The sequence below is a fragment of the Sciurus carolinensis genome, chromosome 5, assembly GCF_902686445.1.
Source record: "Sciurus carolinensis chromosome 5, mSciCar1.2, whole genome shotgun sequence".
NCBI lineage: Eukaryota > Metazoa > Chordata > Mammalia > Rodentia > Sciuridae > Sciurus > Sciurus carolinensis.
In genome coordinates this window covers 129,989,577-130,006,563 of record NC_062217.1, presented here as the reverse complement: position 1 = coordinate 130,006,563, position 16,987 = coordinate 129,989,577, and the positions used below count along the sequence as shown (strand labels likewise).

At 53.5% G+C, this 16,987-nt stretch overlaps 1 protein-coding gene across 1 annotated transcript in view; it reads left to right on the top strand.

The window, feature by feature from the left end:
- Positions 1-6,715: 6,715 nt before the first annotated feature.
- Positions 6,716-16,987, top strand: part of Zcchc24 (zinc finger CCHC-type containing 24) — a 52,757-nt gene continuing 42,485 nt past the window's right edge. The window contains exon 1 of the mRNA XM_047553396.1: positions 6,716-7,152. Coding sequence (XP_047409352.1) covers positions 6,907-7,152 — 246 coding nt within the window. The 5' untranslated portion in view covers positions 6,716-6,906. The remainder of the gene's footprint in view (positions 7,153-16,987) is intronic.

Below are 16,987 nucleotides of genomic sequence, written 5' to 3'. Positions count from 1 at the left end.
CCCAGAATAATAGACACTGAGCAAGCCACGAGGTGAGCCTGGTGCTTAGTCTCAGGACAGAGGAATAGACAGTGCCCTGGAGTGAAGCCATTAGGAACAGGTGGGAGTTGCAGGCAGCTGAGCAGCGTGGAGGAAGGTGGCATGGCCCGTGCCAAGAGGCTCACCAAGTGGGGCTACGCAAGAGGGTTGTTTTAATCTGTATTGTGCTGCTGTAACAGAAAACCAGAGACTGGACACTATCAAGAGCAGAATTAGATTTCCTTACAGTTATGGAGGTGGGGAAGACCAATAGCAAAATGCTGGCATCTGGCCAGGACCTCGTTCTGCATCTTGCTCTATGGAGGGTCAGAGGGCAAGAGAGAGTGAGAGAGTGTGTGTTGGGGGGAGGCGTTGACTTTTATCACAAGCCCTCTCCCTCAAAAATGACATTAATCTATTTATGGGGCAGAGCCTTTGTGACTTAATTACTGTTTTTTTTAATGAACTAGAAACAAGGACCTTGTACATACTGGGCAAGTACTCTACCACTGAGCTACACCCCAAGTTCCTAACCACCTCTTAAAGGTCCCACTGCTCAACACTGCATTGGGGATCACATTTCCAACACATGGACTTTGGGGACAAATTCAAACATAGCCAGAGACATAGAAACTCAGTGCACAGCGACTGTCCCTGCTAGAGCCCCTTGCATTTCCATAGTCCTGTCTCTGGGTTGTTCCAGAACAGATCCGACAGTCTCCTCTCAGTCTACAATTCATAAAGCCTTTCTGAGTTTATTCATCTGTCCCTTAAGTGAACAGAGGACCTGCTCTGGTCCTGCCCTGGGGTAGGCTGAGGAGCTTACACCTCCTTAAGGAACTCACAGCTCAGTGGTTGTGCTGGGTGGCAAGCTGAGCCAGGGAGGGAGGAAACTGTTTTCTGAATGTCATGATATCATGCACACCCCAGAGTTAAGTATAAAAGGGGAGTATCTAATAGGTTTGTGAGGAGAAAAGCAGGGATGATCATGAAAGATCGAGGTCACTCTTTCATTAGGGTCTTGAAGGGCAAAAGGAAATGTGCAGGACTAAGCAAGGTTCCTCTTCCTGACAGGGGAACAGCATGTGCAGAGGAGAGAAGGAAGGAAGACCTCACACCTGTGGAGAAAGGCCAGCATCTCACTTTGCTGGAGAGTGGGCATCCTTGTGGCCTGGGGCTGGGGACTAGGGTGTACCTGCAATTTGGGTAGAAAGATGGTCAGAAGTCAAATACAGAAAAAGTCTTGAATGCTATGCCCAGTGGGCATTTATCCAAGGGGCATGGAAAGACTGCAATGGTCAATTTGAATTGTCAACTTGATTGGATTAAGAGATACCAATGATTAAGAGGCTTCTGGGTGTGTCGATGAGAGTGTGTCTAGGAATGATTGGCATGTGGGATGTCAACTGAAGTGGAGACTCTCCCTAAGATGGGCAGCACCATCCAATAGGATGGTGGCTTAGATGGAATAAAAGTTGGAAGAACAAGGAAGCAGATGCAAATGAAAGCTCGACTCTTGAATGGGTTCTTGATTGCTGCTTCGATCATCTGAGGATCTTGGACTCTCTTCTTCACTCTTCCAAAGTGGACTCCGCCAGTCATTCTCCAGGGTATTTCCAGAAGCCTTCAGTCTCAGACTAGGGTAGTACTGTTGATCCCTCTTGTTCTGGGGCTTCTGCCTCATGGACTGCACAGCTACTGGTTCTTCCAGCTCTCCAGCCTGCAGATGGTCATTGTGGACTATTCAGCTTCTGGTTGGGTAAATCAACCTAATAAATCCCCTTTTTATAAATCATACTTCCTGTTGATCTGTTCCTCTAGAGAACCCTGACTAATATAGACTCTAAATGGAAAGGAAGGCCACTAGTGACCTAGGAAGCAGTCTCCATAACCTGGCTTCCCTTCTGTTATTTGGCATGGACAAGGCTTTTCTCAAAACAATGTAGGGAGATCTGCCACTCAGACTTAAGGTGAGTTTTTTAATCCCAATCTCCTAAGCAGGTATCCCAGAAGCTGGAACAAATTCCAGAATGATCCCCCCAGCACTGTCCTCCACAGAGGGACAAACTACCATTTGACCACTGTCCGGAGTGACCAGGCATCTTCTGAAGTGGCCAGGGACCCTGGAAACCTGCAGTCCCCCCAAGGTAAGGTTTGCTGGGAGGCCATTGAGAAACTGTACATGACTGGCCCATCTCTTTCTCTCCCTTCCTCCCTTCCTTCTTTCCTTCCTGTTTTTTAGAAAAGTGGATATGGAATTGGAAGGAGGGGAGGAAGTGACTGCACACATGGCTCCAGTGTTTGGAACAGTCTGTCCCAATTCCATTGCTTTTCTGAGGATGGTTGGGAACCTACTAGGCCTGTTCCTGGGAATTCAAGTAGCTAGAAGCCTAGGGATCTGCAGGTGCCCAGGCCACACACAAGCCCTAACCCCCTGACATCCAGGCTGTTGCCCCTCGTGCCCACCTCACACTGTCCAGCAGCCATGGATCCATGCAGGCAATCTCTGAGGGCCTTCCAGAGACCAAGACCTTCAGAGGATCCCTCCCTCCCAGCATCATTCTGCAGAGAGGCCAATGTCACACAGCTAGGAAGGGGACAGTCTCCAAAGACACAGATGTTTCCCATAATCAGAACCTGCATGCAGTGGCAGACTGAGATCCCCTTCTGCCACTACCTTAAAAGCTGGTCAAGAACCTGGGAACTGGGGCCTTATCGTTTTGCCATCTGTGCTCTGCAAGACATCTGAGACTAGTGGGTTCACCAAACTGCATGCCCTGGCAACAAGGGGCTGCATCTGCAAGACGAAAACTACCTTGTGGTGTAACTGGGGGTGGTCTCACTTCTTTTCTAATTCTGAATCGTCCTGTAGATTAGTAAGGGCCCTAGAAGGGTGGGCAAAAGGCTGAGGTGGCAAATGAATTTCACCTCATGGGTCCTTGTCCGCAGTGACCAGGAAGGCAGTGTGGAGGAGGAAGCCAAGTCAGGTCTGGGCAGGAGATCTGCATTCAGCATACCGGTCCTGGTCCTGAGTCGGGGAGGGGACAGGCGCTGGCAAGGAGAGTATTTGCCATTTCACCCTCTGCTGTAAGCTGACACCTTCTGTGTCAACACACAGTCCAAAGGCACCTAATGCCCGCCCAGGCACCGAGGACAGGGAATCACAGCCCTGTTGTGTATGCTTTGCTGTTTACTCCTGATGCAGGGAGCAAAGAGTTCAAGTAGGTTAGGGATTCCTTTGCAGGATACATCACCATGAGGTGTTTTTCAGAGAAAGAAGCAGCATCAATTTGCACAGCCTTGTGCAGCCACTTCTTCCCTGCTCATCTATGCCTCCCAGGCCCAAATTGAAGGCTGATGCCCTCACACAGATCCCCTGCTTCCTCTTCTCCCTCAAGCTTCTCCTGCCCCTCAGAGCTCAAAGTTCTTGGTTGGAAACTCCACCACATGCCTGTCAGACCTGTTGCCTGGGCAACTTTGGAGGCAGACATATCCCTGCTCCCTCTTTCCCATCTCCCTAGATAAACTGCATATTATGATGATTGAAATGATCGGTACCATTGTTCCCTGAGCACCCGGAGCCTGCTCAGATCCTCATTTGATCCTGTTAGTCACTGGAGAAGTAGATAGGGATGGGTCACACATTTTTATTGGTTAACTGGGCAGACACCTGTTCAAGGACACTTCACCAGGTGCCTTTTCTCCAGGCATCTTCTCTCCATTGTCCCGTTCTGGAGAACATGTGTGGTTGGGGTTGTCGACAAAGCAGGCAGGGACTAGAGGCTTACTTGAGAGGCTCTTTCCCACCTTCAGTTGTGAGGTCAACATCTGGGGCCAAGGCTGGCACACTAGGAGACTGCCAGATTGGGACCAATGAAGGAAGAGCTAGGATGTGTTTAGGAGCAGGTGGCTTAGTCATCAGGTTTAGTGGGTGACCCTGGCAAAGTCCTTTTTTTTTGGTCTGGGACTTGGTGCCTCCTTCCCTGTGAAGTGGGGAATTGGACTAGAACCTCTGACAGTTTTATCTATGCAAGGCTTCTCCGTTTGTACATGATAGGGTAGGAAGGCACAGAGTCTAGGCTGGCCCAATCCTCTGGCCTGGTCAATCATACCCACTATCCCCATCCCATAGGACATATTGTCTCGGGAAAAGCATATGTCCCCAGCAGCCTTCTGAGAGGCTGATCTCAGGTCAACCAGTTGTTATCCAGGCAAACTGCCTATAAGTTGTACACATTAATTCATCACCTACTGGGTAATGAGCTCACATGTTGAGTAGGTTTTTTGTGGGCAAGAGGAGAGTAGAAAACTATAAAACCAAAGAAGCCAATTGGGCTTCAAAGGGTGCTAACTGGCCCTACCCCTCTCCATCCATCCATCCAGTCATCAGCCCAGCTAATGATTCCCCACCATGCACTACTGGTACACCAGTCTCTGTGTAGGAAATATGGGAGGAGGGAGGAGAGAAAGAGACAGGGGCCATTAGTAGGGTCACCAGGTATGACAAGTACCCTCATGACATCAAATCATTCTGGAGGACAGAGAAGGCCAGAAAAGGCATCTCACAGTCACAAGGTGACAACATGATGGAAGTATTTTGTCTGCCCAGCACTTTGGATGTTCATGAATCCCATCACTACCTATTTATTGTCCTATACCTGGTAGTTACCTCCCTGACCCTGGAAGGAATTTGGATTTGCAATCCATACTAGGGGAAATTTTTAGCATTTGACATAATAAGGCTATCTTCATCCGGAAGGTAAGCAGAGTCAGGGCAGAGTGGGCCCAGGATGGGGCTGGGTAACTCAGGGTCTCCTCTGGGCTTCCCAGCTGCTTACTTGTGCAATTGGACAATATCACCTCTCTGAAAAGCAGTTTTCTTTTCTATAATCTATGGAAGGTCTGCGTGGTGGCTCCAAATCCTTCCCCCTACCTTTGGGAGCCCAAAGACAGTAGCAGAGTTCAAGAGAGGAAACTCCAATATTTCTGAGATTAAAATGGTTATCGCATTTATTTCCAACAATCTTATAACTCCTCTTGAAACAAACATGCTTAACACTGTTTTAAAATACAGGATGTACTGTCTAGATGTCTTTGATGAATAAAAATATTGAGATGATTGGTATTTGTGTTATCATTTTCCTTAAAATTTGCAAATTGTTTGATAGACAAACTCTTTCAAAAGATGGAGATCTGAGATCAAAGGGATTTCTTGGTTGTTGGGACAGGGTAGCACTTGGTCACCAATGAAGGTCATTCTGGTCCAAGCATTCATAGATGTGCTCAGCTGCCCTGCCTACAATGGGAGAAATCCTCCAGGAGTGGGTGATCTGGTAGAGAACTGTCCTGTACAGCATATTTTTGGCTTACCAATTTCGAGCTGGTAAACTCACAAATATCCCCAGTTAGCATAATAACCATTCCCATTTTACAGAGGAGAAAACAGGCTCTCTTGCAGTCAGGCGTCACTTAGAGGTCACTCAGCTGGAAGATGGCCGAGCTGGCACTTGAAGTCTAGGAGGAAAGGTTCCAGAGTCCGATTGGAGGTGGGAGAGGTGATTCTGGTCCTCGCCAGGAGGTCAGTTCCGCTGCGTGGGCTCGGTGAGGCTGAGGCTTGCAGCTAGGTCCCCGGAGCTGAAGCAGCGCTATCTACGCGGCACCCGAGAAGGCTAAGGCCTGGGGGATTCGTGGGGTGTCAAACCAGGGCGGGACTCCCCCAGGCAAATCTTGGTTTGGGAGAGCCCCAGGCCCCACTCTGGAGTCCTGGCGACTCGCCAAGGGCCTGGAGCTGGCTGAGAGTAGCGCCGAGGTGGAGAGGGGCGAGAAGCCAGGCGGGACCAGAGTAGAAATAGGAGAAGGGAGAGAAGGAGGAGGGAAGGGGCGGGGAGTCTTTCCTGGGGCAGGAACCCGGGCCCCCCTTGGCGCAGCCGGCCCGCAAAACGATTCTGCAGATGGAAGGAATTAAGTGGGAGGGGAGGGTCCTACGGTGATAGGAAGAGAAGGGAAGTAGAAGTGTGTGTGTGTGTGTGTGTGTGTGTGTGTGTGTGTGTGTGTGTGTGAGAGAGAGAGAGAGAGAGAGAGAGAGAGAGAGAGAGAGAGAGAGGTGGGGAGGGGTGAGGAACAGAGAAGAAAGCATCAGATTGGACATAAATAGAAGAGACGCCAGGGAAGGAGACCGACCGACAGACAGAATAACAGAAAAACGGATCAACAGCGAGAAGAGGGACATAGGAGAGAAAGAAACAAGGAAAAGCAAGTGAAAATGAAATATTTGGAGAGGATGCAGAAAGAAAGGGAAGAAAGCGGACAGTAGGGATTAGGCGGGGCGGTACCGAGCGCCAGTGGTGGCCGGGCTGGGGCGGCAGGGAGTGCGAGGGGGCCGTCCAGGGGCGGGGCCTACACAGTGCTACATGTGTGTAGTCGAGCCTCATTTCCCCTCTCGCCCCACCCTGCTATCCCATATTCAATGAGACAGCCAATGGAGAACGAGGACGGGGCGGAGCCTCTGTGGACCCCACCCTGGGAGCGGCCGCCAGAGGGGTCAGCACTGAGGCAGATAGCGGATCGCAGGCGGATAGCGGGCGGGGCGGGGCGGATCGCAGGCGGGGCGGGGCGGGGCGGACGGCGGGAGGGGGCGGGACCAAAAGTTTCCTGCCCAACTTTCGCTGCCTCCTTCCTCCGCCCGCGCGCGCCGGGGCTGCAGTCGGGGGGAGGCGGTGGCGGCGGCGGCTGCGGGCAGCGCTCGGGGTGCAGGGCATAGGACGCGAGGCGATCGCCGTCGGGGCTTGGGTGGCTGGCAGTGGGCACAGGCTCCCCGGTGCCCGCCCCTCCGCTGGGAGGGGGGCGCGAGCGGGCGGCCGGGGAGGGGCCGGGCACAGCCGCGGCAAAATGAGCCTGCTGTCGGCCATCGACACGAGTGCCGCCTCGGTGTACCAGCCGGCCCAGCTGCTCAACTGGGTCTACCTGTCGCTGCAGGACACGCACCAGGCTAGTGCCTTCGATGCCTTCAGGCCAGAACCGCCCGCAGGCGCCGCACCCCCGGAGTTGGCCTTCGGCAAGGGCCGCCCGGAGCAGCTGGGCTCGCCCCTGCACTCCAGCTATCTCAACAGCTTCTTCCAGCTGCAGCGCGGAGAGGTGGGTGCCCCCGCGCGCTCCCGCCCTCTGCCCCACTGCGCCAGACCGTTTCCTATCTGCCCGACTCTTCCTAGCCTGGCCCGGGCGGGCTCCTCATTGCCCGACCGAGTTTGGCTTGACTTCGTTCAACTCTGCCAAACTTGCCGCCCGAAGTCCCTGGGGCGCCGGGAGCGCGTCACCTCCCGTCAGAGCACGGCTGGGAGCAGCTCAGGCCCGGGCAGGGCCCTCCCGCCCCCTCTCCCAGCCGGGGAGCCCTGCTCCAAGCAGGCTGAGGCGCGAGGGGGGGGGGTGTCTCCGGATTCTTTCCAGACAGCCGGGGTGCGGCCAGGGCGGGGAGCCCCTTCCAAGCGACTTTCCCTCGCCCAATCCTATCCCCCTCCTGGCGACCGCTGATTGAGACCGAGTGCAGATTGTTCCGAACTCCTCTTGGGAAGGCCTAAAATCCTTTCTCCTCCGACCTCCGGAGGTTCCCGGCCCTGAAAAACAGTGACTCGCCCAGAGGGCTTTTCCTACTGTTCCCACACGGGGACCCCCAGATCCATCCTTCAGCTGCTGGCCCTCCTCCAGCTACATAGGAAGTGGTTTTTGAGGGCTTGACCCCGCAGACTGCGCTGTCCCCTGCCCTCCCAGCCTGGAAGGAAATGAAAGGGAAATCCTTAGGGGGAGTGGGGGAGGACTAGATAGGGGGAGCAGTTCCAGCTGCCCAGCTCCTTCTCCAGAAACCTGGGCCACCTATGTCGCAAAGTCTGCCTGTTTGGTGGATTCAGTTACAAAGTCTACCGGGCAGTGCCTCTTCCCCAGCTAGATAAACACACAGATAGCCATGACCTCTTCGTACCTTTTAAGGGGTCTTCTCCAGAGCCTTCCCAGATTCCATTCCTCTCTCCCACTGGACTTCTCCTCCTCTTGCACTCCCCAATTACTCCAGCCTTATTTGAGAATTGCAGACACCCATCACTGGCTTTCAATTACCTGCCTTGTGGTGGCTGTCTGCAAAGATGCAGAGGTGTTTGGGGTCATACATGAGGGTCACTTTCACTTTCCTTCTAGACCTGGAAAGTCAGAGTCCTGAGAGGGTTGGGGAAGAAGGCCTGTGTATGCCTGGGAGTGCTAAGGTCAGTGAAAGAGGCAGACCTTTCTGGTCTCATAGATGTTTTAGACTGACCATTATTTACCAGGGGATTCATGGACATATAAAATGCTAGCTTAAGGCCAGCACCTCCTGAATTGCTCTGTGGCCCTGTGTGACTAGAACTGGTAGGGGAGATTGCGCATGGTGGAGAGAGATGAGTCTGGAAAAGTACCCTTTGGTACCAGGTGAAAGCATTTGTATGTCAAAGTTCTTTGGAAACTGTAAAGTGCTCTCTATGTGAGGAATGGCTCTTGGATAGGAATCTTTCTTTCTTATAAGAAACTTTGCCGCCTCTCAGGGAACTGGCTTCAGGTGGCCAGTGACTTGAGAGAACTGTGAGTGGTTCCTCAGTGCCTGGATGTTTCTGTTGTTTATTCTCTTACCAAACATTTGTTAAGCTCTGTGTGGGCCCATGGTGCTTCCTGGGCACAGGCTAGTGGAGGCCACAGATAAGTAGGCAGATGACACAGTATGTGTGAAGGTGAGGGGTTCGAGGGGGGCCATGGTGGCAGGTGATTGGGTAGGGGGGCCATGATGGTGATGCCGTGATGGTGGGTGATTGAATGGGGGTGTGCCCAAGAGTGTCTTATCCAGGGAGGAGATGATCACCACCTGCAGGTCAAGCAGGGTCCCTTATCAGCCCCTAGGAGCCTCCCTCTATTCCCACCCTGTGGTGGCCTTGTGTTCCACATATGGGTCTCTGCTAAGAGGGTCCTGGGAGTTTGGGGCCATTGGGGGTCTCCTGTAGTAGTAGGATGTTGTGCCTCTTCTTGGAAATTTCTGGACTCCAGGATCCCAGCTGTGATTCAGTGCGAGCTATCTGCTGTTTCGTTTCTGTGTGCCTCAGTTTCCCCATGAAGAGGCACAGCAATGTGGAAGGAGCAGATAAAGGGCCAATGGTGGAAGATTCTTCATGACTGGCTTTAGGGAGCTTCCTGACCCTCCCTGGGTCTCAGATTGCCTGTCTGTTAAATTTAGTCTCTCCTGTCTCCCAGGGTGGTTTGTCTGAGACTGGAGAGCTGTACAAATGAGCGAGGATGTGCCTGCAGATGGTCTGGGCTGGGGAGGCAAGGAGGGCTTCTCTCACACTTACAGGCCAGTGGCTTCCTTGGAGGGGCTAGAGGACTGTGCCTGAAGACTTCCGTAAGGCTCTCTTGGCTTCAGTCTCCCTTATCCTCACCCCCGCCCCACATACCCACTGTGCCTCTTAAACCCTCTCAGAGCCCCAGCTGTGCTCTTGGGGACAGGCCTTTCCTGCCTATAGGGCTTAGCTAGTGACCTAATATGGCTTCAGAATAGCAACTGGCTGAGAAGTCAAGAAGAAATACCCCCCACCTCAGTGCCACCAAGGGGCTAGTCAGAGAAGCGTCAATTCCTGTGTGGGTTAGAGGCAACTCTATGAAGGGACCTAAGGGCCCAGAAGCATTGCCATTCTGTGAGAGGCCTGCAGGCCCGGTGGCAGTGCCTGTGGATGTGACTTGCATGCTGACCGCTGACCACAGCCTGTCTGCGCCAGCCCCTGTGCCAAGAGCCCACCCCCTCCTGCACCGCCCCCAGGCTGCTCCCACCACAATAGCAAAACACCATGAATGCAGCTGGCACCCCAGGGTGGGGGGAGGTGAGGACATGGGGGCACAGAAGCCCATTGTGCCCCTGGAACCTCAGCCCTGGTAGCTGAAGATAAGCCAAGGGTTCTGAGTGGCACTTTGGCCCTGGGAACCGAGAAGGAGATGGCAGAGTTCACATGTAAGTGTAGGGGCAAGTACCAGCAGGTGACCTAAGGCAGAACAGGCATCTCCTACAGCTTCTCAAAAGACCTCTGGGTCACAGACCAGGCCATGTGAATCCTGTTTCAGAAACCTGATTTGTGGCAACAAGTATGTCTTTGGAGAGTGACTCCTGGGTCCTTGGCTAAGCCCCTCCTCTCTCTCCAGGTGCCCAGCAAGGCAGTTCTTGGGAGTGGGGGTTGGGCTGCATGGGGTGGGGGGGGATCCTCCCTGCCAAGTTCTGTTTGGAATTTAAATTCACAGCAGTGTAGGGACTGTGGGATTCCACTTCTGCAAAAAGTGGAGTTGAGCATTACATGTTGGGTCCCTTGAAGGCATACCAGATCCTGTCCTGGCTAGTTCTTGTACCCCTACCACCACCACCACCACCACTGGGAACAATATGGCTGTCCCTCTCCATTCAGGTCTGATGATCAGGGCAACCTTTTTCTTTCCCTTTCCTTCCAGGGACAGAAGTAGCTGGGAGGCATAGCCCTACTGTCAAGTGATCTGTACGTTGTGGGTGATTGGGGGAAGGGCTTTGGGGTGAAATTTATTTGGAAAACACAGCATGCTGTCCTTTCTTGGATTCACACAATGCCTGCTGGCACAGTCCTGAAAACTCCTGCGGGTTTTAACATCTCCAGACCCTGGGAAGCTCCAAGGAGCCAGACGTCTCCTTTCTTCATTGCATAGATCCAAACTTTAGGAAGCTCTTCCTGGAGTATGAACTCTGAAGCCCTCCCAGATTCTAGTGTCTTCTGCAGCACCACTGGTCCCTTCCTATTTGCCTCTGTGTTCCATCTGATGGAAATTTGGGAGTGGCAGCAAGGCTGTGGTGAGGCTTGATCAGTGGCACTTCCCAGGATCTTTAGCCATTCTACAGACACGGCTATTATAGCCCTTAGAGGAGCAGCTATAGCGAACTGCTTTAAAAGTCCTAACTTGGACAGTTTTCTTAGAGTTTAGATGTGACACCTGTGCCTGCAATGGATGGAGATGAGCCAGAGGGCCAGCGGTGCAGATGTGTGAAATGAAGTCATGTTTCTGCCAAAGGTATAAGTTTGCCTGGCAGGGACTGAGAGTGGTCTCCAGGGACTAAGGTTGGTTCCCAGCAGCCTTTGTGGTCTCTGTGGGATGGGTGGAGAGGGAGTCCAGGAGCTGGGGAGGAATGGACATGGTAGCCCAGCAAGGAGCTGGGAAGCTGATTGGTGACTCAGGCAAGGAGGCCAGCGCTTGGGAGTCTGTTGGCCAAGAAGCCTGACCCTCCTTCCACCAGATTCAGTTGTGGATTAAGAAGGGGGCCACACCTCATGGGTCTTCTGAGTCAGTGGGAGGGAGCAAAGCAGGGCGGCATTAGTAATTAGCAGTTAGCCGGGTGCTGTCAGTAGTCTGTACTCGGGTGGTGCTTCCTTCTGGGCATCTCTTCCCTCATAATTCCCATTTTATAGAAGGCAAAATAGAGGCCTGGCAAGTCACCCAGCAAGCCAGTGGCAGAGCCAGACCCAGACCTCTTCTGGGTTCCAGCCAGGAGCTGTGTCCATGGTCCAGCCTGCTGCTGGTCCCCAGGTTGGCTCTCACCCGGATCATTCTCTGGTCCTGCTCCTGCAGAGCAGGCAGTAACCAGGGTCCTCTTGTCAAGCAGAGGTGTCTTTGACCTTTTGTCCTGAATCCTTGAGGTCTGAGGAGTGGTGGACAGTCATGGGTGCTGGGTTTCTTCCCATGTTCTTGCTCTGGCTGTCCTGGTTTAGGAAAAGCAGAGGAGAGGACCACCTCTAGTGCCTTTGTTCCTGCACCGCAGCCTGTGTGTGGCAACCCCATCATCCGGGTAGAGAAACGAAGGCACAAAACTCACAAATATGCTGCATCCAGAATGTCAGCAGCAGAGCCAGGATTTCAGCCTGGGACCAGGACACTTGCTGTGTCCTGTGTGTGTATATGGAGTACACTCAGTTCTCCTGTGACCATTCTGGTCATCCCCAACCCTTGTCCAGTGGACAGATCCAAGTGGATGTCCCTCCTCTGAAAGGCTCTACCTGGATGCCCTGGGGAGCAGCCATCCCTCCAGTTGCTCTGGCCTCGGGACAGGTGAGTTGTAGCCGTTTCCGGCACAGCGTGTCTTAACAGCTGGTCTTGCTGTACTGTATGCGACAGGTGTATCTGTCTCAGTAGCTAGATTGTCGGCACTCTGAGATCTGGAATCTTGTCTTTTTTCCACTTAGCAGTTGTAGTATCTGATGCTCAGTCAGTACATGGGACATTCTAGGTGATCAGCTAATGTTTACTGAACAGATGGCTGGGTGAGTGAAGGGCTGCCTTGAAGCCTCTCCTCACTTCCATGTTCAGTTTAGTCTGAACGCTCTCCTTAGTCTCTTAGGCTCCTGTTTTATTTCAAGGAAGAAGTGTTTATTGATTGGTTAATTGGAATGAGCCGACTTGGGAGATAGTGAAGTCCGGCCCCAGAGGTGTCCCCTCAGGCTCAGATGCCGTCATGGCCCTTACCTTGTTTGGTATGGACTTCTTTGAGAATCTAAAGACAGCTGAAATTCCTGTTGTCAGCACAGGGCACAGAGCACCAGCACATGTGCACACGTGACCACACAGATTCACATGTGATTTCAGATGGAGTGGGTCACGGACACCCTCGTGTGACCATGCACCCAGGTCCAGGCCCCCTGCTATAGAGGCTGCAGACCTGGGTGATACCTGGGACTAAATATTAGGATCCTTTCCAGTAATGGATTCTTAGATCCGTGCTTTCTGCTTTCATTTGACAAATATGAATAGAAAAGAGAGGCACCTGGTCCCCAGGGGCCATAGGAACCAAGGTAGGGGAGAGAGGGCCCCCTGAGTCCTCTCTGCTTTGTCCTGCTGCCGCCGTCTGCCCCCTGATCCTGGCCCTTTCCCTGTTTCTCTCTGCCCACTCCCGTCATCAGGACACCTGCGTGTTGATTAGATTAGAATCTTTTCCACGGGCACTGGCGGTGTACAGAGCGCCGTGCTTACCTGTGCTCGGTGAATGGGTCTCCGGGAGGCGGCGGCACCCTCAGGGTCCTGCTGAAGGACTGCCCTCCCTGTTGTGGCCAGCCCTGCCCCTTCCTGACCCCCAGGTCAGCTTTAGACCTTGGAAACCAGAGCAGGGCTGCGACTGAATGCAGGAGGGAAACCCCCATACAGGTTGTGGCTGCATTTTCCTCTGGGTCCACGGGCGGTCTCCTCTCCCTGAGGCGGGCCTGGCCACCTGTGTGTGCGTCATGTGCACTTGCTTGACTCCAGACAGGCCCTAGGGATAGAAGAAGTACAGATTCCCTTGGGAGAAGGGGTGAGTCATTTGTGAAATGAACGATTTCTTGTCTGAAACAGAGGAGTGGGGTGCAGGTACGTGTGCCCGTGTGCACGCATCCATGGGTGTGCTTTGGTGAGGTGTGGTTTTGGGGAATAAGAAAGTTGTCTGCTGTCCAGAGGGACCCCCTGCAAGCTGGTGCCTGGACTCAGAGTCTCTCCTCCTTGTCGTCCTGGGGAGCAGGACTCAGCTTTTGCTTCTGCTGGGCTCCTGGGTACTGCCCTGCCACAGCCAGGTCCTGGGCACTGCCTCCTCGATGGCTCACACACGTCCATGTCTTTGTTGGCAGCTGCTGCTCCCCAGGTCTGCCTGCTGTCCCTGCTGTCCTTGCCTGTCTCTGGCCCCATCTCTGTGCAGATCTTTCTCCTCTGGGCTGCTCTCAGAATCTTCTCCCACCTGTGTGAACTCTGGCCTGCTCCTGCTCTCCACTGCCCTCCTCTTGTCCCTGGGGGAGACCTCAGCTTGGCAGGCTTACTCTGGTGAACACTGGAGTCAGCTCTGGAAACCTCTGCCCCTGCACTGCTATTCCATAGTGCAGGCACCATCCCTGGGGTCCAGAACTCTCATGCAGCCCAGAAAAGCTGGTGCCTCATCTTGCCAGGGCCAAGGGGCTTAGCAGATGATGTCACACCTGGCATTTTCCTCTGGCTCCCCTTCCTGTAGGGGAAGCCAAACCTTGAGGCTGTATGGAGGCTGAAATGTAACAGGCCAACACATACTGGCTGTGTTACCTTGGGCACGTTACTCAGCCTTTCTGAGCCTCAGTTTCCAGCTCTGTAAAATGAAACCAGCTCTACTCATCTAAATGTGTTCTTGCCAGGCAAAGGGAAATAAAAAAGAGAAAGAATCTGGTTAAGTAGTCATAACGACTAGAACAAACTGTAGTGTTATCTCATCTAATCTTCCCCATCAGTCAAGTGAGAACCTTGGAGAAGTCCCAACGGTGGGCAGGAGTTTGATGCTCAGTCCCCCAAATGTGATGTAAGGTGCCCAGGCTTTCTGCTGGCTGGTGGGATCACTGACCCAGAGAAGAAGGAGATGTGACCTCTTCCCCAACACTGGCGATAGCCTGGAAGTTTCTACCTAACATGTGAGGCTGATCTCTACCAGTACCCAGAGCAGCCTAACCAGCTCATGAAAGCTCTGAGACCCAGCTTAATCCTTTAAGGTGTCACCTCACCTGGCCAGTGGGACTCAGGCTCTTCCCCACCTGGGACACTGCACCCAGGCCACTGCACCCAGGATAGTAACAGGTGTAAGGAGCAGCAAAACCCATCTGCACTCTGGGGCAATGAAGGCCACAGAATCTTGCCTTCAGGGACATCCAGCTTTGTAGGACAGATGAGGACCCATGACACATGCAGAGAGTAGAGATGTGGAGTCAATTGCAGGCAGAGTCAGGGCAGGGGTGAGGGCCCAGGGAGGTCCTTGGAGGAGGACAGCAGCACACGGGCAGTAGGGCCTCAGGATCCCCAAATGGACATTTTGCACACTGTTCCTGGAGGCTGAGGCCTGAGTCAGGGGGAGGGCTGGGTCAAGGGCACGACACTGGATGAGAACCAGATCTGGAGCTAGGTATGGGGTGGTGGCGGGTGTTCAGTGGAAGGGCTTTGTGGGAAGGGGCAGCATGTGCAGAGCCACAGGGAGAAAAGCAGAGTTGTTCCCTGGGGACACCGACAGGGTCATTTGGCCATTGCAGAGTTGGGGGAGACTGACAGAGGCTTCCGTGCCCACTTTGCCCTCCACCTGCTGGAAGGATGAGTGCCTGCGTGTTGGGCCCTGGGCCATCTCTCAGTACATGCTGTCTGTACCCAAAGATCTCAGGACCACAGGGACAGTCAAATGTGCCCTCCTTTCCTGCTACTCCATTTTATGTTTTGCAGATGGGAAATCCAAGAGGCCAGGCCCTGACCTCTGCTCTGTCCAGTCCCTGCAGGCTGTGGAAACAGCCAGGGCTCGCCTTTCACCTCCATGGCCTCAGCTCAAACAGGGTTTTGGAGAGGAAACCACCCGCTGCCCCACCCGCCCTGCACAGGCTGGGCGGGCGGCTCTCCTGACTCTGTCTGGCTAGGTCTGCCTCCTTCTGCCTCTCTGGGTCTCAGTTTCTCCATCCGTAACATGAGAATGATGTTAGGTCAACTGAGCACTCTATTCTTTTAGCTTATAGTGGATGTTTGTCTTGAATTGGGCTAGGGACAGAGAGCTGCACCAGTCACCGGGGACAGGCTGAAGGACCCTGGGGGTGGGGGAGGCTGGGAGGAGGGGAGGTCTCTTCTCTGCCTATAAAGCTGCCTGTGGGCACGGGAGAAGTTGTGATCCTCATGATGGGGGGCGGGTGGGGTGTGGAGCTGCGAGGCCCGGGCAGCCTGCTCAAGGCCTCTGGCTGCCCAGGATGCCCGAGAGGCCACTGTGGGCAGGGGAGCATGGTCACAAGATGGGGACAGGACTTTTTCCTGGTATAATTAGTGCACTTTTGGACATCCACCAAACTTCCCCTTCCTCAAGACAGTTCACTGCCAAGACACTTCTGATTCCTGTGGACTTGCTTAAACCTTCTCCAGAAAAAAAAAAAAAAAAAAAAAAAAAAAAAAGGAAAGAAAGAAAAAGGAAAAGGGGGGAAAATAAGAGGGTTGTTATTTGTGAAATTGCACTTCCCAGCCATGAGGGTGAGTCACACCATTTGGAGCTTCAAGTTTCTTGTTTGGATGAACTTTTCTCGGAGAGGCTGGGGCCATGCTGGGCTCCATCTGGCTGATTGGAGGTGGGGGTGGGGGTCTCCGGTCTGCAGAGAGCCTCAGAGAGAAGATAAGGAGAGGCCTGAAGACTGGCAAGTCCAGGCGCTCCCCAGGGGTGGACCCAGCTGCTGGCACCTGAATTGCCCTGGGAGCCTGCAAAACTGCAGATTCGGGCTGGGGGAGGGGAAGCTGGGAGTTAGTCTGATGGGTGCAGAGTTTCAGTTTGGGAAGATGGCAGTGTTCTGGAGGTGCGTGGTGGCCATGGTTGCACAACAGTGTAAATGCTCTTCATGCCACTGAACTGTGCACTTTAAAATGGTTAAAATGGCTAATTTGGTCATGTGTATCTGGCCACACAGGGAAATATGCAGATTCCAGGCCCCAGTGCCAAGTGGCTGCTTTGGGTCCGACGTGGGGCCCAGAGAACCGTTTGTGTTACAGGTTTCCCAGGTCATCCAATAGAAGTTTGGACACACTCATTTCATCTATAAAATGGGGACAGTGACTCACAGGGTGTTGGTGAGGCCAGTTATCTGAATATGCGTGGTGTTTCCAGTGCTGCAGGGGTAAGCGTCTGATTGTCACCGAGATCGAGTCTGAAATCCATCTGAGCCCTCCCGGCACCCTGCAAGGGGACCCCAGTGGACTTCTCCAGGCAGAGGGCCCTCTGCCCCTGGGGTGGACCACTCCATCTTGGGCTCATCTTGGAGGAGGCACTCTAGACTGAAGGATGGCCAGCGTGGTCTTGTCTGCTGTGCTGGCTGTCCTGGTGGACAGTTGGGGTGTCAGGATCCATTGACTTCCGTCTTCCAGTCGCTGGAGGATGGTTGTTTGTGGGCCTGGGCTGCTTCAGGTATGC